Source organism: Cydia strobilella, chromosome Z (assembly GCF_947568885.1).
Source record: "Cydia strobilella chromosome Z, ilCydStro3.1, whole genome shotgun sequence".
NCBI lineage: Eukaryota > Metazoa > Arthropoda > Insecta > Lepidoptera > Tortricidae > Cydia > Cydia strobilella.
This window is the reverse complement of record NC_086068.1, coordinates 27,723,355-27,749,313: the sequence shown is the minus strand read 5'-3', so window position 1 is coordinate 27,749,313 and position 25,959 is coordinate 27,723,355. Positions and strand designations below refer to the sequence as shown.

At 37.7% G+C, this 25,959-nt stretch overlaps 1 protein-coding gene across 2 annotated transcripts in view; it reads left to right on the top strand.

Annotated features, from left to right (window-relative positions):
- LOC134754145 (protein furry) overlaps positions 1–25,959 on the top strand; it is a 351,985-nt gene that overhangs the window by 210,023 nt on the left and 116,003 nt on the right. For both annotated transcript variants that reach the window (XM_063690243.1, XM_063690242.1), the window contains 5 exons: positions 16,623–16,756; positions 17,723–17,824; positions 18,409–18,543; positions 19,692–19,883; positions 19,969–20,060. In XM_063690243.1, coding sequence (XP_063546313.1) covers positions 16,623–16,756; positions 17,723–17,824; positions 18,409–18,543; positions 19,692–19,883; positions 19,969–20,060 — 655 coding nt within the window. The remainder of the gene's footprint in view (positions 1–16,622; positions 16,757–17,722; positions 17,825–18,408; positions 18,544–19,691; positions 19,884–19,968; positions 20,061–25,959) is intronic.

Here is a 25,959-nt window from a genome sequence, read left to right as displayed (position 1 = left end):
TCAACTAAAAGGATACTTATTGTCGGTTGTCTATAAGACGGTATTTCCATATAGCTTCAATTAAGAATCAACCTTATCGACAACCGACAATGTGGTACCTTTTGGTTGAAAACGTCACAAATGAGAAATAAAAAAGTAAAACCGGCGCCCGCTATTTTCAGTATATTCACTTAAAATTTAGTTGTATCAAAATAATTCAACTTAAATTGCAACTATGAGTGTTTTTGTATGAAATGAGTTTCTGTGATTAATGCAATGTAAGTCATCGCTGAACGTAGTGTTTAGTGCGGAATTAACAATATCATTCAAGTTCAAGGGAAAATCGTTACTGTAAGGTCTGCCAGTGTAACGCAGCGTACTACGTAGGCGAACAACACGCGAACGCGAAGCGGCGCGGCGCGGTGCGGGGTGAATAAATCTTTGATACCTATAGAAGTGTCCTACGTGGGCGATCTCGTTGCGACGCTTCGCTTCGCGTTCGCGAGTGTTCGCCTACGTAAGACGCAGCGTAATACTCACGTAACCAATATTTGTGACAGACGCACAGACAGACAGACAGCGGAGTCTTACTAACTCCACGCAGACGAAGTCGAAGTCGCGGGTAAAAGCTAGTAATAAATAATATAGTTTTTCATAGTCGTAAGTGCCATAGACGTTATTGGTGCTTGTCCTTTATGCAAATTTCTGTGCATTTGATTTTTTTTATTTCTTTTCCTTATAGATTACAGTAAAACCTATAAAAATCAAATGTGTGTCGACTAATCTTTTATTTTATTTTTCTTTATTGGGGAAAAAAACAGATCAAATCTAATCCGGTATTTTACATGCGCCACGCCTCTAACCGCGTCGTATTCGGGTCAAAAAATCAAATGGATTGTTTAGTCATACTTGTTATGAACAAAATGCTGCACTTCATGATAAAAGCAAGCAGCTTTGCACAGTTCTAGTAGGGACCAAACTGAGTGATTTGACCCGCAGCAGCGTAAGTTTCACCCCTTAGGAACAGAGATGGCGCCACTTCTTTAAAAAATATTTCAAAAAATTCTACAAGCTAAACCAATGAACCGATTTAAATGTTTAATATCTCAAATGAAAGCTCATTATATACATTACTTTTAAAAAAATACTCAAAAAATATATACTGATTACTTTCGACAAAAAACGGCATCTTAAGTTTTTTTTTTTACTCGATTGATAGTTTTTACTTGGTTTCTCAAAAAAAAATGTATGAAACATGAATAGCTTAATGCATGTATATATTACTGAATCAATACCAAGTATTGTAAAAAAAACCCGACACCGATACCTCTCATACTTCACGAAATATAAAAGTTTGAATGTGAGTGTAAATTTCTTCAAAATATATTTCAAAAAATTCTACAAGCTTAACTATTTGACCGATTTCAATGTTTAATATCTCAAATAAAAGCTCATTATATAAATTACTTATAAAAAAATACTCATAAAACATATACTGAACCCTTTTGGCAAAAAACGGCATCTTAAGTTTTTTTTCTTACTCGATTGATAGTTTTTACTTGATTTCTTAAAAAAAATATTATGGAACATGAATAGTTTAATAAATATATATATAGTACTGAGTATATAAAAGTATTACAAAAAAAACCCGACACCGATACCTTTCATTCTTCACGAAATATTTAAGTTCACTTATGCACGTTCTTACAAATAAATCCTTTAAAAAAAATCTTCATCCGCAGTAAGTGCACTGATTTTAATATGAAATGTGTCATATGAAAAGAAATCACCCAATTAATTTTAATAAATAAAAAAATTAATAAATAAAAACTGAATAAAGTTTTTTCCGGGTGCTGAATTACAAAAAAATATAACAAATCTAAAATTAGGAATTATTTTCATTTAAAGTGACTACATTTGTAAACAAAAAACTTAAATGTCCTCTTCGGGTTCACCGGTAGATGTAGAACTGAAAAAAAAGTCGTTTTGAGAAGTACTCGTACCATTTCAATACTACAAAATCACCGATCATACATGAACTGGTTGCTGTAGATTACTGTTGGATAATTTTTGTGCCTGTAGATTTACTGTTGAATTATTTTTGTGCCTAGTTGATTACCATTAAACCTATAATTTTGTGCCAGACCTATAATCAGTGGTCAGCATGCAAAATAACTCTGGATTGAAAATTACATTAACTTACTTTTGATTTGTACAGCCACCTTTGCATGATTTACACTGGGCTGTGCATGGTAAGCTGACGCAACGACACTCACAACGCATAGTTTCGCAGCCAGATTTGCAGCCACAATGGTCCAAGAGGCTTAATTGCGACCAAATCGCTGTAACTGCCGACCATTCCGGAGTCCAACTCTCTTTTTCCTCAGTCCATCCCCAAGAAGATGGACATGGTATGGAAACTTCTGGTTTCATAACGTTTCCCCATATATGGCCCGCTTGGTAAGCCGCTCGAAGTGCATGTTTATAGAGAGCAGCTGATGTAGGTGGCAGGCTTGTCACAAGCTTGTTTTTTGAAGCAAACAAATATTTGTGAACTTCATTTACGTTTATGTGTTCCGTTTGGCCAAACAATAACACAAATCTAGGGTAACTTTATACTAAAATTAAAATATGTAGTTACACACCTGACAACTGACAAAATCAAAAACTTAAAAGTTGACATACTCCTATTTTCCCGTCTTTTTATAGTGGCCAGAGAAAGGCAGCTTGATCTGAACGAATTCTTCCAGTACGGAAACCAAATTTGTCCACCTTCGTTGTCAGTTTCGTTGTGATTTGGCCGAGAAATTAGAACCTGCCAACCCTGCCACCTACATCAGCTGCTCTCTATAAACATGCACTTCGAGTAGCTTACCAAGAGGGCCATATATGGGGAAACGCTCTGAAACCAGAAGTTTCCATACCATGTACATCTTTTCGGGGATGGACTGAGGAAAAAGAGAGTTGGACTCCGGAATGGTCGGCAGTTACAGCGATTTGGTCTCAATTAAGCCTCTTGGACCATTGTGGCTGCAAATCTGGCTGCGAAACTATGCATTGTGGGTGTCGTCGCGTCAGCTGGCCATGCACAGCCCAGTGTAAATCATGCAAATGTGGCTGTACAAATCAAAAGTAAGTTAATGTAATTTTCAATCCAGGGTTATTTTGCATGCTGACCACTAATTACAGGTCTGGCACAAAATTATAGGTTTAATGGTTATCAACTAGGCACAAAAATAATTCAACAGTAATCTACAGCAACCAGTTCATGTATGATCAGTGATTTTGTAGTATTGGAATGGTACGAGTACTTCGAAACGACTATTCTTTTTCAGTTTTACATCTACCGGTGAACCATATAATTTGACATCACCTAATAATAATTAGTTGCCCGTTTATTTTTGTATTTAATACACTGACAATTATCTGAAAATTATCTGATTCAATTCGGCTTATATGTATAAAAACTACTAAATTGACCTACTTTTATATTATACACATAGATTTAAGATAAGATCCTAAGTATGCATGTAATATTGGTATGCCCCCACGGGGTCCATGTGGAACTACCAAGATATTGTAATACCTATAAAACCATGGTTGCAATAAATAAATATGAAATATGAACCCGAAGAGGACATTTAAGTTTTTTGTTTACATTTTAGATTTGTTATATTTTTTTGTAATTCAGCACCCGGAAAAAACTTTATTCAGTTTTTATTTATTAATTTTTTTATTTATTAAAATTAATTGGGTGATTTCTTTTCATATGACACATTTCATATTGAAATCAGTGCACTTACTGCGGATGAAGATTTTTTTTAAAGGATTTATTTGTAAGAACGTGCATAATTGAACTTAAATATTTCGTGAAGAATGAAAGGTATCGGTGTCGGGTTTTTTTGTAATACTTTTATATACTCAGTACTATATATATATTTATTAAACTATTCATGTTCCATAATATTTTTTTTAAGAAATCAAGTAAAAACTATCAATCGAGTAAGAAAAAAAACTTAAGATGCCGTTTTTTGCCAAAAGGGTTCAGTATATGTTTTATGAGTATTTTTTTATAAGTAATGTATATAATGAGCTTTTATTTGAGATATTAAACATTGAAATCGGTCAAATAGTTAAGCTTGTAGAATTTTTTGAAATATATTTTGAAGAAATTTACACTCACATTCAAACTTTTATATTTCGTGAAGTATGAAATAGTCATACTTGTTATGAACAAAATGCTGCACTTCATGATAAAAGCAAGCCGCTTTGCACAGTGATAGCAGGGACTAAACTGAGCGATTTGACCCGCAGCAGCGGCAGTTTCACCCCTTAGGAACAGAGATGGCGCCACTTCTTTAAAAAAATATTTCAAAAAATTCTACAAGCTAAACCAATGAACCGATTTCAATGTTTAATATCCCAAATAAAAGCTTATTATATACATTACTTATAGAAAAATACACAAAAAACATATACTGAATACTTTTGACAAGAAACGGCATCTTAAGTTTTTTTTTCTTACTCGATTGATAGTTTTTACTTGATTTCTTAAAAAAAATGGAACATGAATAGTTATATACACACATATAGTACTGAGTATATAAAAAGTATTACAAAAAAAAAACCGACAACGATACCTTTCATTCTTCACGAAATATTTAAGTTCAATTATGCACAAAGCAGTAAGTGCACTGATTTTAATATGAAATGTGTGTCATATGAAAAGAAATCACCCAATTTATTTTAATAAATAAAAATAAATAAATAAAACCTGAATAAAGTTTTTTCCTGGTGCTGAATTGCAAAAAAAATATAACAAAATAGAAATTGTTTTTATTTAAAGTGACTACATTCTTGCACCAGGGATCGGCTCTAAGTCCCTAACTCTTCCTGCTTATTATGGACGCTCTGTCGTCGGACATACAGGAAGAGGCACCCTGGTGTATGCTTTTCGCTGATGACCTATTCAGTAATATATACGTGCAATAAAATATTCATGTTCCATACATTTTTTTTGAGGAATCAAGTAAAAACTATCAATCGAGTAAAAAAAAAAACTTAAGATGCCGTTTTTTGTCAAAAGTCTTTAGTATATATTTTTTGAGTATTTTTGTAAAAGTAATGTATATAATGAGCTTTCATTTGAGATATTAAATATTTAAATGGGTTCATTGGTTTAGCTTGTAGAATTTTTTGAAATATTTTTTAAAGAAGTGGCGCCATCTCTGTTCCTTAGGGGTGAAACTTGCGCTGCTGCGGGTCAAATCACTCAGTTTGGTCCCTTCTAGCATTGTGCAAAGCGGCTTGCTTTTATCATGAAGTGCAGCATCCGGGCAAAAAATGGCCATAACAAGTATCGCTCACGTAGGACACTTCTATGGGTTTCAAAGGATTGATTTGGCCGCGACGTACGCGACCGTACGCCTACGTAAGACGCTACGTAACAAGCGCTCAATCTGGATTCAGCAAGTATTTTCTACAAAAAGATTAAATTTTTCCGCAAAGTTATGTAGCACTTTTTTGTGTAGAATTTAATAGAATGTTGCCTTGCACCATATTTTTATACAATAAATACGTAGATTACACGTTTACTCTGAAGTAAAATCCGAATTTCTCCAGGAAGGCACACATGTTCCAAGATAGCTGCGGTTCCCCGAGGTCCCCAAATGAAAAATGGACCTTTTTTTTTTTTTTTTTTATTATTCAATAGCCATAAACTGTATGTGTACATGTTGATGTTAGACAAGGACAGTGAGAATTAATACAATTTTACCCGGTGGGTGTAGCTACATATTTACATACTTATTAACTAACAGTTTATATTATAGTATTCACTTAAGGTGTAGGGGCATAACTCAATGACAAATTTTTTAAGTTCTGTCAAAAACTTCAAGTCATTAAGTGACTTAATTTGTACAGCAACATAGATAGTGCTACGCTGGTAGATTGCTGCCGTAGCAACAGGAGCCCGAATGTCGTGAGCAAACATTGAATTTAGTCTGTCGCTATTAAAGTTATTTTTTGCAGGAAATTTATTTACATGCCGGCGAACTAGTTTGCAGAGTTCTATTATATACAGTGCAGAGATAGTGGGCAGACCTAATTTTTTAAAGGAGGCTCTGCACGACTCTCGGTTAGATTTGCTGCCAACTAAAATACGTACACATCTCTTTTGTAGTATAAACAGACGATGGACTTCGGTACAACTACCCCATACGGCTAATCCATAGAGGACGTGTGATTGGAAAAACGCATGATACGCCTGCAGAGCCGCTTTTTGTGTAGAAATATTTTTCAAGCTTTTCAGAGCAAAAGCGAAGCTACTAAGTTTGTTGCAGAGAAAGTCAACAACCTTTAATTATCATATACACCAACCTTTAATTATCATATACACCAAATTTCATGACTGTCCAAGAGATTTCGAAGTTTGTCCTCATTCGATTGCGCTAGTTATTTAGGACAGATATGGGACTGTCGCGTTTGAAAATATTTTGACGTAACCATGGCAATGAGTTACAAACAATCACTGATAAGACAGAATTCGCTCCACTTTATTATCATACAGGTTGTTATTAGCTAGGTGCAAAATTTCAAAGGGATGACAGCTAAAGGCAAAGAGATATATAGTTGACAAACCAAATTGCCAGTAAATAAGAACAAAAAACTATACTCATCCTTTTCTTTTGGGTGCTAGTACTAGTATAAGACATAGATAGTATGATTCTCTTTCTCTATGTTTGAAATCAGAAATGAGACAGTCCTTTGACAAACTATAACCACATTACCACACTAGGTTTGTCAAAGGCATTAAGGCAGTTTGAATTTTTTTAGTCATTTTAATATAAATATATTTAAACATGTCTTTGTAAGATTATTTAGAAAAATACACATAAATTCTACCGGTAGAGTTTGAGCTGAATTTTTTTTGATTGGCATCTTTAAGAAAGTGACAGAGAGATTTAAGCCTCTCGCTCGGCATGTTTTTCTCATTCCTCCTTGTCAAGCCAAAACAAACTGTAAATTGATAGCAACAGAGTACATTGTAATATTCACTTTTTCCGTGGTATCCTGTCATTGTTAATAAATTACTTATGTGAAATTGTACTGGCGTGTGACTTTCAAACCGGAGGTCGCGGGTTCGAACCCCGGCCCGTGCTAGTGAGTTTTTGTATGTAAGGACCTTTTTAGTGCTACTTGAATATAATTACAAAGATAACAAAAAAAAATGGTTTTCCCATAAACGTGATGTTTTTTTAAACATAAGTAATAGTACATTTCGATGCTAGTGCGGAAAGTATGTCATTACTTCACAACCGAGATATCTTGCCACGAGTCGTAGGCGAGACTCGGGACGAGTGAAGAGTGACATTTTCGCACGTGTATCGAACGACGTTTTTTAATACAGTTGCGAAAAATTAAGAAAAGCAACAAGTATTAAGGAATGGAATTCGAAACTTTTTATATTATTAATTCTGTGACATCATTGACATTGACATTATGAACAGGTGTTTTTCTAGCTTTTATTCGACTAGAATAGATTTTGTTATTATTATTGAAACCACTTCAATGAGTTTTTTTTTCAAATGCATGTTCTATAAGACAGAAACAATTGTAAATATTAAAACATTGTACTATTATTACCTAAATATCGTAATCTAAATAAAAGCAATATCGAATGTTGCCTTTGGAAACTTAAAACATTCTTGCAGTAAGAAAATACGCCTCTTCTTTGACAGGCGTTCCGTTCCATTCAGACAACTTATTAAGAATGATTTTTCAACATTAAAAAATAAACGTGTTATAATACTTGTAATGATGAAGAGGTAAGTAATAAAATATGAAATATGCATATTTTTCGTATTCTTACATTAACAGTAGGTTTTTATGTTGATTACGACATTTAAAGGAAACTAATATAAACACTCATCAATAAGTAGTCATGAATTGGAACAAGTATAAATTTAAAAAAATTGGAAAAGTAAAAAGCACTAGTTCGCGAAAACCAACTTTCCGCACGCTAAACAGCCACGAAAAGTAGCACTTTTTGAGCAACTGTATTAAAAAATATTTATTTCGTAATGACCTATACAACAAATTGGTATGAATATACTCACAAATAAAAGTTTTCGTGTTATCGAAATAAAATATTTTATTCAAACAAATATTAATAATAAATAACGTATCTGGAATATGGCTTTCAGATATGGAATCCATACTTCAAAAAAGATATTGACATGATCGAGCGAGTGCAGCGTAGATTCACTAAAATTCCCGCACAACTAAAGTCACTTTCATACGAAGAAAGATTAGTCAAGCTGGGCCTGACAACACTGCAAAAAAGGCGTGAACGCGGCGACTTGATCGAAACGTTCAAAATAATTAACGGATATTACGACTGTCCAGAACTAAGCGATCTGTTCGCTCGAAACTCAAACACGCGCACAAGAGGACACAACCTTAAACTAATAACAACAAAGCACAAAACAAATATCGGCAAACACTTTATTGCAAACCGAGTAGTAAAGGCTTGGAACAAATTACCCTCAGAAGTTGTGAACTCTGCAAGTGTTAATCAATTTAAAAATAGACTAGACAAACTATGCTAACTGTGCTAAGTGAACTATGATTTAGACGTACCAGCATCAGCTGCCTGTCTAAAATGAAATAATAATAAAAATAATAAAATAAGCCCGCAGGGCAGCTTGTGGCGAGCTGTTGGGGAGTGACGACCCCACGGACCCGAGTGCTCTAGAGAGTCGGTCAGGGTCTCCGACGTCTCCGTCTCCGGCGTGTCTTAGTCGGTCGGAGTGGACCCCAAAGGGACCGGCAGGACTCTCAGCTCTGGCTTGCCTTCATTGGCCGTCCAGAAGGGAGTCGTAAGAGCTATATGCTCCAGGGGTGGAAGTGAAAGATGCATAAGAATAAGACGCGAGTTGGCACAGTGGCTGTTAACATCAGTCACTGGGTAGAAAGCGGCGCACACATCTCGACACCCCTGAGCCGCTCACACCGGTGTTGCTCCTGGTCGTCTTCACGACGGCAGTTTCAGGGGCCCATCTAGTCAGCGGCAAGTCACCGCCTGCCTCGATAACGTGTGTTAGCATTGTTATGGCAGGTGTCCGGACTTCTTTACAATAGCCTAGTCTCATTGTCCACCCAAACTTCTATCCATAGACCGGTATACTGTTCACTTTTTCTACAATAGTCCCAATGCCTGCTGCGACCGGTTCATGGGTGTCTATTGTTGCACCTGTGAACGGGTTCCAGCAGGCGTTCTACATGACATTAAAGCTCTCCAAGGGGCCTCTACGTGTTGGATTTATATCCCCACGCCTAAGCCTATCAAAAGACCGGGATTTATAGGCCCGTGAAATCCGAGGAATAACGTAATAATTAAAAGTAATAATATTAATTAATTATTAATATTTATTCAATAATTTCAATTTGTTTGAGTATGAAACAGACAAGAATTATTTTTAAATAGAAAAAAAGGAAAAAATGTTTTGATAGATATTTTCAAAAAAAAAGAAACAATAAGTTATTACGATTAGATTCTGACGGCTAATACCACACAGCTACCGATACATTTCACTAAGCGTCGAATTTTCCTAACCCGTTGTAACTGTCTAAAGAGTATAGATTTTGACGTAGCTGAGCAAACACGCACACATGCGTAACATATAGGCCTGTAAAGATAGCACCAGCGTAGGTAGACCTCCGATTCCGTTACTACTCAATGCAGCTACGAGTCAACGTGTATATTCCAATTTTACGTAATTCGGAGCGGTGCGCGATTTGACACAGGTCTTACCTCTTAATTTGAGGCACGACGGCCATGTAACGTTACTGGCAAAAAGGATGCATTTATGACTTTGACGCATGACAGAAAGAGAAAACGAACTGCGTAAAATGGGCGTTTCGTGTTGAATTCATAAAATCAAAAATGATAAGAAATCCGTCGGTATAAGAGGTAATAAGTTAATACTAGAGACCCGTTGCGGCGTCAAAACGCCGCTAGAGTATGGTTTTAAAAGTTAGGTTGCCTGTCCACTGGAGCGGAGCGGTGGGCGGGGAAAAAATCCAGCAATAGAATTTCATTAAAATTACAGAGCGGAGATTTTATGCCATTCAATCGGTGGATTTTTTCCTCGCTCATCGCTCCGCCACCTCGCTCCGCTCCTGTGTACAGGCAGCCTAAGACTGAACGCTTAATGAAATAAAAAAACTCAAGAGCAATAAAAATGGGTTCATAAAGTATCCTATCAAAACATTGCATATAAAAAGATTCATAAAATGTTCATTCATTCAGGCATTCATGTGCTGTTGTTGATGTGTAGTAGTTGTTGGTGCAGTAGTTTTGTTTTCCAAAGGGAAAAACTGGCCAAGTGCGAGTCGGACTCGCGTTCCAAGGGTTCCGTACATCACACAATTTAAACAATGTATTTTTATGTGAAATGTAAGTGAAATGTCTTTAAAAAAACCCGCGGATCAAAAACTAAGTAATTAAGTCCGACTCACGCTTGACTACACATTTCTATTAGGTTTTCCTGTGATCTATAGGTAAAGAACTATTTTGTGTATTTTTTTCAAAATTTTAGACAACAGTTTCGGAGATAAAGGGGGGAATGGTCATTTTTTGTAGATTTTCTTGAATAACTTCTAAACTGTTTATTTTAAAATAATAAAAAATATACATTTGAGTTTCACACGATGAGCTCTTTCATTTGATATATAGCACAATATAGTTTAAAAAACTTTATTTTTTAATTTTTTCATTTAACCCCCAAAAGTGGTCCCCAAGTTTAAATTTTATTTGTTTACGTTATATGTCCATCTTTGGGTCACAAACATACATATGTATACCAAATTTCAACTTAATTGGTCCAGTAGTTTCGGAGAAAATAGGCTGTGACAGACGGACAGACAGACAGACAGACGCACGCGTGATCCTATAGGCCCATAGGTTCCGTTTTTTCCTTTTGAGGTACGGAACCCTAAAAAGTAATGAAGTTGTACTTTTGGTAGAAAGAAAAGATCCGCATGACAGCACTTCATTCCCGCAGCTCGGCCTTCGGCCTTGGCTGGGTTTCTGCGCGTTGTTTTCTTGTCTTGCCATTTCGCTCTCATGCCTAAAATTTCATGGGGCTAATGTATAATTTTATATTTTTAACACACTTGCTCAAAACGACGTTTTTATTCTACCGATTTTTGGCTCATAATCCTAGATATTCGTGCTTTTTAGGGTTCCGTACCCAAAGGGTAAAAACGGGACCCTATTACTAAGACTCCGCTGTCGGTCTGTCCGTCTATCCGTATGTCCGTCTATCTGTCACCGGGCTGTATCTCATGAACCGTGATAGCTAGACAGTTGAAATTTTCGCAGATGATGTACTTCTGTTGCCGCTATAACAACAAATACTAAAAAGTACGGAACCCTCGGTGCGCGAGTTCATGAGACTGAAGTTTACAAACATTTTACAAACATTCCGTGACATCCGTGTCTGGGCTATAACAACGAAAATCGAAGTTAAAATTGCGGGCATCTTTCTCTGTCACTCTAATTACGCCTTCATTGGAGTAAAAGAGAAAGATCCCCGCAATTTGCGAATTTCGGTTTTTGCGGTAGACCCTCTGACCTAATAATAGACATAGTAATCATAGTATATACATGTAGTTATAGACATGAAACCGAACGACCAGGGGTAAGAGAAAGACATATTCATGTATTGACAGTTTCGTGTATGGCAGCATAATCCTTTTTCATATTCATATTATTCATATTCACTTTATTTGGTAATATTTAATTACATGTCAACCTTAATATAAAATATATTACAAATAGCATTATTATTATTAGAGCGTCTTACACTATGTATTAGAGAATAACTCCCTATGGTCGTAAAACGCCTGCTCGAGAAGCCTGCTTTCTTTTTCACTCATAAATTTCGGTATTTCGCCATCGCCTCCTTGCTATGATGCCATGACAAAATGCCCGGTCGGTGATAAAGACAAAGCATGGCACTATTTTCTCTTTCCTCTTATAGGAATCGCAATAAGACTCTTTCTCTATCAAAGAGTGTCAGGCCCTTGGACCTAATTTAGTTTTTTTTTATTTACTTTTTTGAAAGTCTGTACAACGACTGGACCGCGACCTTGGTACCGTCAGAATATCTCTTTCTCGCTCTCAGCATACGGCGGCCCACCGTAAGCGCCGCACCGCACCAAGGTCATTGTGCGATGCACCTATAAGTAAGAGCGAGAAAGAGATAGTGCGGAAGGTGGTCACCGTACGTACGTTAAGGACGCAGCTTTAAGTTAGAGCGAAAAAGAAATATTATAGCCGTATTTAACAGAATATCGTAAAAGCCGTTAGAGACTACCACACCTCACCGCGGCCTTGGTGCAGTGCGGCGCACGTATCGATAGTGTGCAAGGTGGTCACCGTACGTACGTTAAGGACGCAGCTATAAGTTAGAGCGAGAAAGAAATATTATAGCAGTATTTAACAGACTATAGTAAAAGCCGTTAGAGACTACCACACCTCACCGCGGCCTTGGTGCGGTGCGGCGCACGTATCGATAGTGTGCAAGGTGGTCACCGTACGTACCTACGTTAAGGAATGTGGAGAACGGTCAAGTGCGAGTTGGACTCGTGATCGAAAGGTTCCGTGTCACTACATATGCATATTGACTAAATGTAGAAAACCAGCCAAGTGCGAGTCGGACTCGCGCACGTAGGGTGCCGTACCATTATTATCTTTAAAAACGGCATAAAAATCTAAACTACCGACCATTGACGGCTGTTATGGCTATCAGATCTACAGGGGTCCATATTGGGTTGCATACAAATGAAAGACATATCTTTGTTACGCATAACCACTTGTGTCATAATCATCATTGCGCATACAAATCAAAAGTCATATTATATTGTGTCATACATTTTTAGCCATAATATTTGATGCCATACTCAGCAGTTGCCATACACTTTTTGGTCATATACATTTTAATTATAATGAATCAAATGTCATACAAACTAAAAGCATATTTATCGATACATATAAATGTAATTACATATAACGTGTTGTACCATAAAGATTTAAGGCATACTAAGTTATTGATAGCCGTACATACACCCACCTCCATAACCTCTAAAAGAAAATGATAAGCAACACAAGAAACTCCTCGAAAAAAACCTTTTCCCTAATCTCCTTCCAAACACTTAATTCGACGGAGACCCGCTCTCGCGGGGCTCCTATTTCTGCGTAGTTTGTGCTTCGGACAAGTAAAGAAACCTAACGAACCTAACCTACCTTCTATTTAAATAAATCAATATCTAGTCTTAGTTTCTTTTATAAAACCGTTACTCTTACTGGAGGGCGCTCCTCCTCTTCGATCTCCTCTTTTATACGGTCTTTGTGTGGAAATTATGACTAAAGTAATATTTGCTTCATGGGTTCCTCACAACCATACATATTTATTATTCGTGCTTTGTAACATTTATGAAAAAAAACATATTATGACCACTAAATATATGACTTAATTTTTTATGTCTATATTAATAGTATGCACTGCAATACTTCGAACGAAAAGCAATTATGGATATCAAGCATATGACTTAAAATTTTATACGAATTAAACTAATGATTAAAAAAATTATGACATAACTCATTTATGACAAAAACCCAGTTATACTCAGGAATAATTCTGACTAAAGATTTTTATAGCTTACAATTTTATGCATAAAGTGTTATGACAATTAAAAATATGACAAAATTGATTATGCGACCAGAGGGCGCCCCGATCTACAGTTATGGATCGATTTTAATAAATTATATGTCATTGGATTCGTCTCATGCTACAGATTTGCAATAAGCTCTTAGTTTTTTGATTTTTTTTCCAATAAAGTACTTAAAAGTTAATTTTAAAAATGTACCACGTGACCTTTGTTCTGACTTGAGATTAAATTGAACTCGAACCTGTATCCAATGTATGTAAGGTATCCAGTATCCAATCCATTCAAATATTTGTTTTGAGACTGTAACATGCATACACCACTAAAAATTATATTAAAACAACATACAATTTTATTATTGTGTTTAACAAACATGTCAGACATGTGTCATCCACATCGTACTCATCAAGATGATACATGTTTATTTTATGCTTTGGCACATAGAAGGTAGGATCCTATAGAAGTTTAGTGGCCTACCGCGTGCGCCTTTAAGGGACAGAATTTGTAGCCTACCAGGCCACCATAAACCATACGAAATGGTGAGGAAAAGCATCTGTATTTATTTCAAAAAGCACGTACGGCAAGAATTGTTATTATGAGGATGTTAAATGATGTGGGATCTTTAAGGTAAACGGTCAGCCAATTTTCCGCATCGGTCCGCGACCTTGATGCGGTGCGGCATATGTGCGATCGTGTGTAAAAGCCGTAACAGACTACCGCACCGCACCGTGATCTTGGTGCGCCACACCCATAAGTGAGAGCGAGAAAGAGAATATCTTGAAAAGCCGTATTGGTGCGGTCAAAATATCTCTTTCTCGCTCTAACTTATAGCTGCGTCCTTAACGTAGGTACGTACGGGGACCACCTTGCACACTATCGATACGTGCGCCGCACCGCACCAAGGCCGCGGTGAGGTGTGATAGTCTCTAACGGCTTTTACGATAGTCTGTTAAATACGACTATAATATTTATTTCTTGCTCTAACTTACAGCTGCGTCCTTAGTGCGCAAGGTGGTCACCGTACGTACGTTATCTCTTTCTCGCTCTTACTTATAGGTGCATCGCACAATTACCTTGGTGCGGTGCGGTAATGTGTTAGGCGCTTAAGGTGGGCCGCCGTATGCTGAGAGCGAGAAAAAGATATTTTGACGGTACCAAGGTCGCGGTCCAGTCGTTGTACAGACTTTCAAAAAAGTAAATTTAAAAAAAACTAAATTAGGTCCAAGGGCCTGACACTCTTTGATAGAGAAAGATAGTCTTATTGCGATTCCTATAAAAGGAAAGAGGAAATAGTGCCATGCTTTGTCTTTTTCACCGACCAGGCATTTTGTCATGGTCGGGTTATGGCATCATAGCAAGGAGGCGATGGCGAAATACCGAAATTTATAAGAGTGAAAGAGAAAAAGGATTATGCTGCCATACACGAAACTGTCAATACATGAATATGTCTTTCTCTTACCCCTGGTCGCTCGGTTTCATGTCTATAACTACGTGTATATATACTATGTCTATTATTAGGTCAGAACTTCAGAAGGTCTACCGCGAAAACCGAAATTCGCAAATTGCGGGCATCGTTCTCTTTTACTCCAATGAAGGCGTAATTAGAGTGACAAAGAAAGATGCCCATAATTTGAACTTCGATTTTCGCTGTTATAGCCCAGACACGGAATGTCACGCAATGTTTGTAAAATGTTTGTAAACTTCAGTCTCATGAACTCGCGCACCGAGGGTTCCGTACTTTTTAGTATTTGTTGTTATAGCGGCAACAGAAATACATCATCTGCGAAAATTTCAACTGTCTAGCTATCACGGTTCATAAGATACAGCCCGATGGACAGACAGATAGACGGACAGACGGACAGCGGAGTCTTAGTATAATAGGGTCCCGTTTGTAAACCTTTGGGACCTTTGGGTACGGAACCCTAAAAAGCACGAGTGTTATAATATCTAGGATTATGAGCCAAAAATCGGTGGAATAAAAACGTCGTTTTGAGCAAGTGTGTTGAAAATATAAAATTATACATTAGCCCTATGAAATTTTAGGCATGAGAGCCAGGCATAAGACAAGAAAACAACTCGCAGAAACCCGAAGCGAAGGCCGAAGGCCGAGCTGCTGGAATAAAGTGCTCGCATGTGGATCTTTTTTTTCTACCAAAAGTACATCTTCATTACTTTTTCCCTTTGGAAAACAAAACTACTGCACCAACAACTACTACACATCAACAACAGTACATGACTGCCTGAATGAATGAACATTTTATGAATCTTTTTACATGTAATGTTTTGATAGGATACTTTATGTACCCATTTTTATTGCTCTTGAGTTTTTTTATTTATTTCATTAAGCGTTCAGTCTTAGGCTGCCTGTCCACAGGAGCGAAGCGAGGTGGCGGAGCGATGAGCGAGGAAAAAATCCACCGATTGAATGGCATAAAATCTCCGCTCTGTAGTTTTAATGAAATTCTATTGCTGGATTTTTCCCCGCTTACCGCTCCGCTCCAGTGGACAGGCAACCTAACTTTTGGAACCATACTCTAGCGGCGTTTTGACGCCGCAACGGGTCTCTAGTACCCTCATATTGACTAGTAGGATTGACTATTAAGTGCTGATTTTGAATGACAAATGACAAAATAAGTAAAGAGCATGTTATTTATTTTGTCACATCCAACCCCCCTTTTCGCTTTGCACCATTCACATTTGACAGACTGATCAACGACATCCGGCGCGCCGCGGCGGTTTACTATGAAACTTTCCATACAATAAAGTTTAGCGAATTCTTTAACGATGACAAACAGTTTGGTGCAACCGACCCTTAATCCGTCACTTTAATAGTTTTAACATTCCCAATGTTTTTTTACGTGACATAAAGTCACTAAAAACGAGAGGTTTGATTAGGTGTGTATTTGTAGAAATTACGGAACGCTTCCAAACGGCCCGCACTGAGGTGCGGCAGCTGCTGCTGCAGTACCTGCTGCCGTGGCTCGTCAACATCGAGCTCGTCGACCCCAACGTGCCGCCGGCCAACCCACTATCATACATTCAGGTACCTACCCTACCCTACCCACAACACTATACCATACCCTCAACAATATCCTGTACTAAATTACGGAACGCTTCCAAACGGCCCGCACTGAGGTGCGGCAGCTGCTGCTGCAGTACCTGCTGCCGTGGCTCGTCAACATCGAGCTCGTCGACCTCAACGTGCCGCCGGCCAACCAACTATCATACATTCAGGTACCTACCCTACCCTACCCTACCCTACCTACAACACTATACCATACCCTACCCTACAACAATATCCTGTACTATATTATTAACAACCAAGTCATTATTAAATAAATACAATATGGAACGTGCATGTACAGTTCGTACACCTTCCCTATTGTATTTTTTTTAATGGTGGCAGCACGGAGGCCCCTGTTTATTGGCGCGAGGTGTAAATGTCAAGTTTAAGCTTCCAATGTACTCGTAGCTCACAAGATGGCAGACCCTACAATGTATAAGGAAACGTATGTGAACTGTGTGTTTCTGATGTAGGTAAACATAAACTATGTTTCCGATTCAGGTCACAATGTGGCAGACCTTCCAACGCGCACGGTCCCTATAATATGTATTAAATGGTCAATAACCATGACAAATTAATCAATGTTTGTGCAAAAATTAAAAAAAGCAATTTTTTTGTAAAGTTTTTGTAAAGATAATCGAGTTTAACACGTATATCGTCATCCAATTACATTTACTGATTTAAAACAAAGAACTGTCATTTGGCTGGTCGTCTTTTTCCGTGCCCGCATATTTTCCGTGATTAATGAACTTAACGTCATCGCATCGCCTTTCCATGTAATTAAAGTATAAATCTGATACAGATTTCGAATGCGGGGAACACAACTTATTAACGATCACAAAGTAAATCTATCAATGCCAAATCGTGCCCTATTATTTTATGTGTGTATGTTTTTAATGTTTCTAAATGGGAATTTCATTATCCTACAAATGAATTTGTGTTCAGTATTACACGTCAGAAGCTGGGCGGAGTGGGCGGCGCGAGGGCCTCGGCTCCGCTGAGGCGACGGAGATGGTTCTCAATAACTTGTTTTACATCACAGCGAAAGTAAGCAATTAATTTTTTGAATCAGTTTCTAAATAATGGTGTTATGTAGTACCTTTTAATTTTAATAAGAGCTATTTCATTGGAGTAAGGAACCCTAAAAGTCAATGTAAACGAGGGTTATCCCGAGCTGCTCTTGAATGCTGCGGGCGAAATCCATTAATAATCCTCGCTCTTGACAGTCCCGTGATTCTCACCATTGTTATGGTTAATATACAAATACCTACTTAATAAGAAGGTTAATAGTCTCATCGAATGCGAGGCATGATCGTATAAATAATCTGCTACAGGACTGCCTATATTGTACTTAACACTTTCCTAAAAGTAATATTTATATGTCAAGGCAGCAGCTGAAGTTACTAAGCGGGCGAGGTGTTTAAAATTACCTTGGCACGCTCTTATTCAATTAATAAAAAGTCGCGTCAAGATCATTTTGAATACCTCGCCCGCTTAATAGCAACTTTTGCTGACACTGTGTGTAATTAAAATATATTATCTTTACTCTTTTGTTTTAGCCGTTATCATCTGTTGAGAGGAGCCCGCGTTGACATTACAGTTTAAGTTTTAATAATGCATTTTTTGTCTAGTTCTCCGATCAACATCCGAAAGAAATTGAGGAGCTGTGGTCAACGCTATGCGCCTGTTGGCCCAACAATCTCAAAGTCATAATACGTTACCTTATTATAGTATCGGGAATGGCGCCTAACGAACTGTTGCCTTATGTAAGTAACATTCGGCAGTAAAAGAAATGTATTTTTCCCCTCACTAGCTCGGTAAGCCGTCTTTTATCCTTTAAAACAAGCGGGAAAAACGCATTTTATCCACTAGTGGGGAAAGTAATTTGACCTTGGATGGAGCGTGTTTAAGTAGCTTGACAGATAATAAAACGTAAAACGCTCATAATAATGGTTCGTTCGATATTAATTATCATTAAATAAATGGTTTGAGAATCTAATAAAAAATACCAAATTCAGCTTTATTTAATAATTTTAAGTCATAAACCTGCAAATTCCATAAGAAACGTTAGATTTTTTATAATGATGTTAAATATAATTCTGAACGCACAAGTTGAGTCGATGCAATTTCAAAACGCATCCTTGACATTTCATACGTCAGAACAGAAATGTCAACATTGTCAACAAAATTTTTACTTAAAAACACTTCTCACCGACTCACGTAAAAATCAGAATTTCCAGTGTTTTCTGTTATAATATCGTAAAAAAATAAGTGATTCCAGTGATGAAGATGATCTAACGTCTGTGGATGTCGCACTTTCCTCGCTATAGTGAGGAGAAAAGTTTTGTGTTACACACGGGTGCAAATGTATTTTACTTCTCGTGTGTCGAAACACTCGCGGGTAAAATACAACTTTGCACCCATAACTATTTCATCACACCAGCTGGTAAAGGCTTGTTCAAAAACTGATGAGAAAGTTGCATGTTATCCACATGTGTGGCAAAGTAATCTGATGCAAATTTTGAGTTGTTTCCGTATGTTGGCTGGTTGAATTGACTTTTAAATGATTATTTTGAATGATAAATATTTCATAACGATCATTTCGATTTGTTTTGGTTTCATTTTGTTTGATATTTTACAGTTAGTATTTTCCTCGCGTTGGTGTGGTGAAAATTTTTGTGTTTTACTCGGTGGCAAAATTTGTTTATCCCTCGTACCTTAAAACCCTCGCAACGCTCAAGATTCCACTTTACGAACCACTCGCTACGCTCGTGGTTTAATTTTGAAATCTTTCCCTTGCTCGGGTATCAATATTAGCACGAGCGGTTAAACAACAACGTTGCCCACTTGTAAAACGAATAACTATTTTGTCCTACTGAAAATTGTTAATGTGAATCAAGATATTGTTTAATAGGCTAAGCGCGTAGTACTGTATCTCGCGCGCTCGCGGCCTGAACGACTCCTGGATGAGATGATGACTGAACTGCAGACTGTGGAGACGCTGAACTGCCTGATCGAGCGCACAGAGACACCGCCCTTCTACAGGCTCACCTCCATGAGAAAGGCAACCTCGGGACACAGCGACGGCCCCGGCACCGGCTCACAGGTTTTTGTCGTGCTCATAAAATATTGCGCCTAGTTTTTGCTTATTCATTACTACTTGTAATAATGTGAGAGTACGTTATTTGCAGGACGCTACAGGTCGGACGGGAGAGCTAGCGCCCGTAGAAAAGGGAACGATTCACACAAAGAGACACAGCGGCGAAGACCCCGCTAAGGCGAGGTAAGCGCACTTATTTGATTCGTACTCCAGTCATTGTTACCGCACGAGTAAAACAATTTTGTTTTTGTTTTTTAATAACTGATATGGCACCTTTCAGAAATATGTGTTGCAAATAATTACTACCGTTTTCAATATAGGTACATAATTCAATCTCAGAAATGGAGGTTTTGGATTTTACCTTCTTTAACCTTCTTGACGCCGTGTCAAGCACAAAAGCTGTCACTCGGACGCCACCCCACCGGAGTGTCAAAGATCTTTATGCGAATGCACGTAGGTCTATGTTGCTCTGTGGTCTGTGACGGATTAATCTGTCTTTGGCGTTGGAACTGCGCTGCCGATATATCCGTCATTGGCGTCCAAAAGGTTAAAACTGCTTTGTGACAAGCATACAGTTTCGAAAAATGTTTGATTATAAATTAATATGAGATGGTCAAAAATAAGAACGTGGTTACTTACTGCAGAAGAAGAGTTTTAATGAAACCATCGAAGCATGCAAATATTTATGAGCGGTAGTATTCACGCATAACGTGATACTTCCGAATATATGATAAAGAACATAACGTTAATATCATACTTATTTGCTTGTTTGAGAAAATGATTGTATATTATTTACGATTCTCGTAGAGCTGAGAATGTTAGTCGAGACCGGGACACAGTTTATTCTATATTCATTCAAATGCTGAACTTTAATTATATCCCAAGTATTCCCAAGTGAACTAGAACTTGGCATCCATATTAATTCAATTATGTCAATTCTTTTGTCAGTGAAGTCAACAACGACGCATATTCTTAATATTGAACTTGGCTCTCATTTCACATTTATGTTTTTGATGGGATTAGGTATAATGTGTAACTGTCATATCATATAAGATATTTTTACATTTATTTTAACTTAGCCTAAATATATTAAAATGTTTAACCTTCTTAAAACTAAGTTTGTCACTTAAAACTAGAAATCACGTTCCTAATATTCCTAATACTATTGTTAGTAGTAATTATCCTGTTAATAAAATACATGAATTTCTGCAGTTTACTGTTTTCACACTCCTGTGATGAAATAAAAGACTGATTCGCAGGCCAAGACCATTTTATGAAATTCAATTACAGTTCCTTCGACTCGAACGTACTTCCAAAGATAGATATAACTCCGTAATAGATGGATACAGTCTAAGGAAAAAACGTGCCTCGAAAATCAAGAAAATTTGATTCTCGTTCAGAGGGCGCTACTAGCTTTGGCCTACTGGCGTATAGATGGCGTTGACGGTTTCGTTTGTTATTTAACAATTTTAACGCATATCAGTAAAAGAACATGGGTCAAAATCATAAAAATAATTAATGCATATAAAAAAAATCATTTATCCATATTTAAATACATTTTATCGTATTTTTATAAATATTCATTTTTAGTTTTAAAGTGTGTCGACAGATGGCAGTGAATTTTCTGGGGTTACAAAATTTTCTATGACAGTACCGCTCTAGTATAAGTTACTCTATGGTACTTCGAAATATATTAGGGGAGAGGGGGGCAGCCTAGTACACTTTTTGCATTAATGGTCATAGTTCAAAATATTACCTATTAAAACCAGTTTTAAGCCTCCACAAAACAACCTACGTTATTAACCTATGTAACTAAACAAGACTAAACGTAATAAGTACTGGATGGAATTCATGGAATTTAGGTAAATGCATTATTAGCATTTACTAAAACAACTAAAATATTATTGTTTCAATTAGGTACTACATGACAGTTAATATCGGGGCAGATATGAACATTTCTTATGGCCGGGGTGGTTTTTAACAGACTGCTAGTCAAAACTGCCTCCTACTTTTTTTTACATAACTACCTCCACATCTATTTAAAAAAATAAACGTCGTTATTCTCCAGAAACATTGCATATTCTGATTACTCATCCTTCTTCATTAAACATAATATATTGTTATATCTAATAATTTAAGTTTCACTTACAAATTCCTTCAAATACAGCCTGAGAAATCTTACAAATCTGCACAAATACTAGTACAATCGGATTAGTTCTAACATCGAAATCCTTCCAAAGTTATGAAATTTGGTATGTATGTTAATTAAAGGTCTCTTTTTCATGTCTACACTATTTGACATTTGGGGACCTCGAGGAATCGCAGCCATCTTGGAAAATGTGTACCATCCTGGAGAAATTTGCGTTTTACTCTAAATATACGTTCTCTATGAAAATATGGTGTAAGGCAACATTAAAGCTTATTAAATTCTACACGAGAAAGTCCTAGATATCTTTGCGGAAAAAATACATCCTGTTATATAAAATAATAGCTGAATCCAGATTTAGCGCTTATACCCTTTCAGGGGATATTCTCTTAATATGAAACTTGGAGGAATATGAATTCCACTTTTGTCTATACCTACCTAGACCTAAAATCTGTTTTTGCAGTTACATTTTTAAGTCCTAAATATTTTTCCTCCATTTATTTTAGTAAATTTGTATTGCATAGCACTCGTGTACCAATTATGGATCTACTGATGTCTATTTCATTCAAATCTACTCATTAGTTTAGGCGCTAGAAGTAAAAATATTTCGGCATCCTCTCAAGGCGGCTGCATTGATTTTTCTTTAATAAAACAAGTGTAAACAGGTTGTGAAGGGCAATAGGAATCTACCGATATGTCATTTTAAAAAATCCGTCCAGTATCCTGAGCTACAGGATGTAATGATTATCAGTATTTAAACCCATAACCCTACTTTCTGTTTAAGTCGCAGTCGAGTAAAATGTTGATATTGGGGTATAACGTGTACAAATGTATAGACAAAAGTGAAATTCATATTCCTACAAGTTTCCTATTAAGAGAATATCCCCTGAAAGTGTATAAGCGCTAAATCTGGATTCAGCTATTATTTTCTATAACAAGATGTATTTTTTCCGCAAAGATATAATAATATAATAATAATAATATATAATAACCCCGCAGGGCAACTTGTGGCGAGCTGTTGGGGAGTAACGACCCCACGGACCCGAGTGCTCCCGAGAGTCGGTCAGGGTCTCCGTCTCCAGCGTGTCTTCGTCGGTCGGAGTGGACCCCAAGGGGACCCGCAGGACTCTCAGCTCTGGCTTGCCTACATTGGCTGTCCAGAGAGGAGTCGCTAGAGCTATATGCTCCAGGGGTGGAAGTGAAAGATGCATAAGACGCGAGTGGGCACAGTGGCTGTTAACAGCCACTGGGTAGAAAGCGGCGCACACCTCTCGACACCCCTGAGCCGCTCACACCGGTGTTGCTCCTGGTCGTCTTCACGACGGCAGTTTCAGGGGCCCATCTAGTCAGCGGCGAGTCACCGCCTGCCTCGATAACGAGTATAGACATTGTTATGGCAGGTGTCCGGACTTCTCAACAATAGCCCAATCTTTTGACCAGCCAAACTTCAAGACCATAACCGGCACTCTTTTCCACTGTGTTTATAATAGCCCCTACGCCTGTTGGGACCGATTTACGGGTATCTATTTGTACCCGTGAATGGGTTCTAGCAGGTGTATTACGTAACAGCAAACTTCTCCAAAGGGCCTCTACGTGTTGGATCTGTATCCCCACGCACGCCTATCAAATGACCGGGATGTATATACCCGTGAGTTTATACGATATATAATAATAATATTGTTTATTTCAAGTTTTAAACTCATACAATACAATAAAATAAGCTAACATAAAATTTAAAAATACAATACAATACAATGATGCGGAAGCTATAATTAGATCCTTTGTTAAATTATACCTTAAATAAGTACATACTTATTATTTTCCATTTTCGTCCAGGTGCACGGCCGTCCAGTGTTTTAGGATCTTATTGCTCGGGTTGACAGTAAACAGCGCCAGAATATCATTTTGCTGCGAGTTTTGCCATACGTTTGCCCAGACCTAAGCTACGCGGGACCGCATGATTGCATAAAAATCAGGTACTCCCGCATTAGGAAACATGGTGTTAGCACTGAACGCATCGTTATAGTGAACCCGAAGCACGTTGCGCGTTATATGAGCGTTTGGTGTAGTTACACCAAAGTGAGCATGTATAAAAGCACTGACAGAATGCCCTAAACAAAGTAATTTTTACGTCAGTGGTGCACTTGGAGAATCTTCACGACAGCATGTTACAGCGGACCGCGAGCGCGCGGCGCTCTCGCTCCAATCGCTCCATGTCCATGTCGTCGCGAAGGTTCTCCGTTAAAAAAAGTACTTGAAAGATGCTACGACCCGAACCGGCGAACCATTCAAATAAACTGGCGGAACTACCTCCGGACCCTTGCCGTATCTAAAAACGAGCAGTTCTGTTTTTAAAATATTATATTTTAGATAATGCTGTTTTGAGAATGTTTCGCAGATAGTAAGCAATTTTTGGATACCCTGGCTTGATGGGCTGAAAAGCACCATATCATCGGCATAGCTCAGGTTGTTAACGCATATGTTAGCAACATGGCAACCCGTCCTGGTACCTCTCAGTTCCTCAATCAGACCATTAACGTAGAGGCAAAATAGGTCCGGAGAAGTTATGCCCCCTTGACGTACACCACACTCTAGCCTATAATCGTTAGAGAGGGTATCGCCCCATTTCACGTTGTTTGTTTGGTTTTCGTACCAATACCTAAGAACATTGACCGTGTCTACCGGCACGTTTGATCCCAAGAGCTTAGTCCACAGTTGTTCGTAATTTACTATGTTGAAGGCACGGCTCAGGTCTAGAAAACATGCAAACACAGATGTATGTTTACTGATGTAATAGTTAACTACCGTTTTGAGACTAAGTATCGCGGACTCGGTCGATAGGCCGGCACGAAAACCAAACTGCGCGTCATTCAACCTTAAGTTTTTCGTCAGTTCGAGCTGCGATAACCTCTCAAGCACTTTACCAATTATTGTGCCCAAGGGATATTGGCCTATAATTTTTCAGGTCTGACAGATCACCGCTTTTATTTTTGACTATAGGGACGATAGTTTTCATTAATGCTTCAGGTAGGTAGCTAAACTGGATACACAGATTAAATAAGATAGCCAGTACTCTAGGCATCTCATCGCTAGCATATAGTAAATGCTCCACGCTCAACCCGTCGTGTCCCGGAGACTTGCCTCTCTTCATACGTTTAACAACATCCGCGACATCTTTTTGAGTTTGGAGTAAACTGACTCATCGCGGTTGGAGCAGGGGAGGTCCCCCGGACAGGGCGGGGGGGGGGGAGCGGATGCATTGTCGACGTCGGCTGGCGGGTCTACTTTGAAGTGACGCGCAAACTGGTTGGCTATTTCTTTAGGGTCATTGATGTTATTTATACTTAAAGGCAGTTTAGACTTATAATCTAAAGCTTTAGTATTTTTCCAAAATTTTTACAAATTGTTACATTTTCTATTTAAAGCTAAAATATTAATTTTAATTGACTCTTCATTATCCTGGCACCATTTTAATTTATATTTGAAAACTTTCCTACTTTTTGCCATGCTATTATAACGTCACCCGAGCGCGGTTTCCCGCAGTCTACCCAGTGATTAAAATACATTCTAGAGATAAGATGGCTCTGTTTGACGTGGTAGTTCCACCCAGCGATCTGTCTGCCCTTTTTCCGTGCACCTGCACGCGAACAGTAGCTTACGGTAGCAGCGGTCTGCATAATATCGATAATATTGTTATATAATTCGGAAATCATTACTGTACCTAATCTAAATTCTGTCCATTTTTACAATAGTCAATGCGTTTTAAATGTTCATAACAATATTTACCATATTTATTTATTTGTTCTATGTCCCTTTGATCCCACAATATACTTTTTAGACCATTTAAATTATGTGTAGCCGCCGTATTGTTACATATAACCTTTAAGTTTAGGCGATTGAATAACGAAAAATGATCTGACCAGGAAACATCATTAC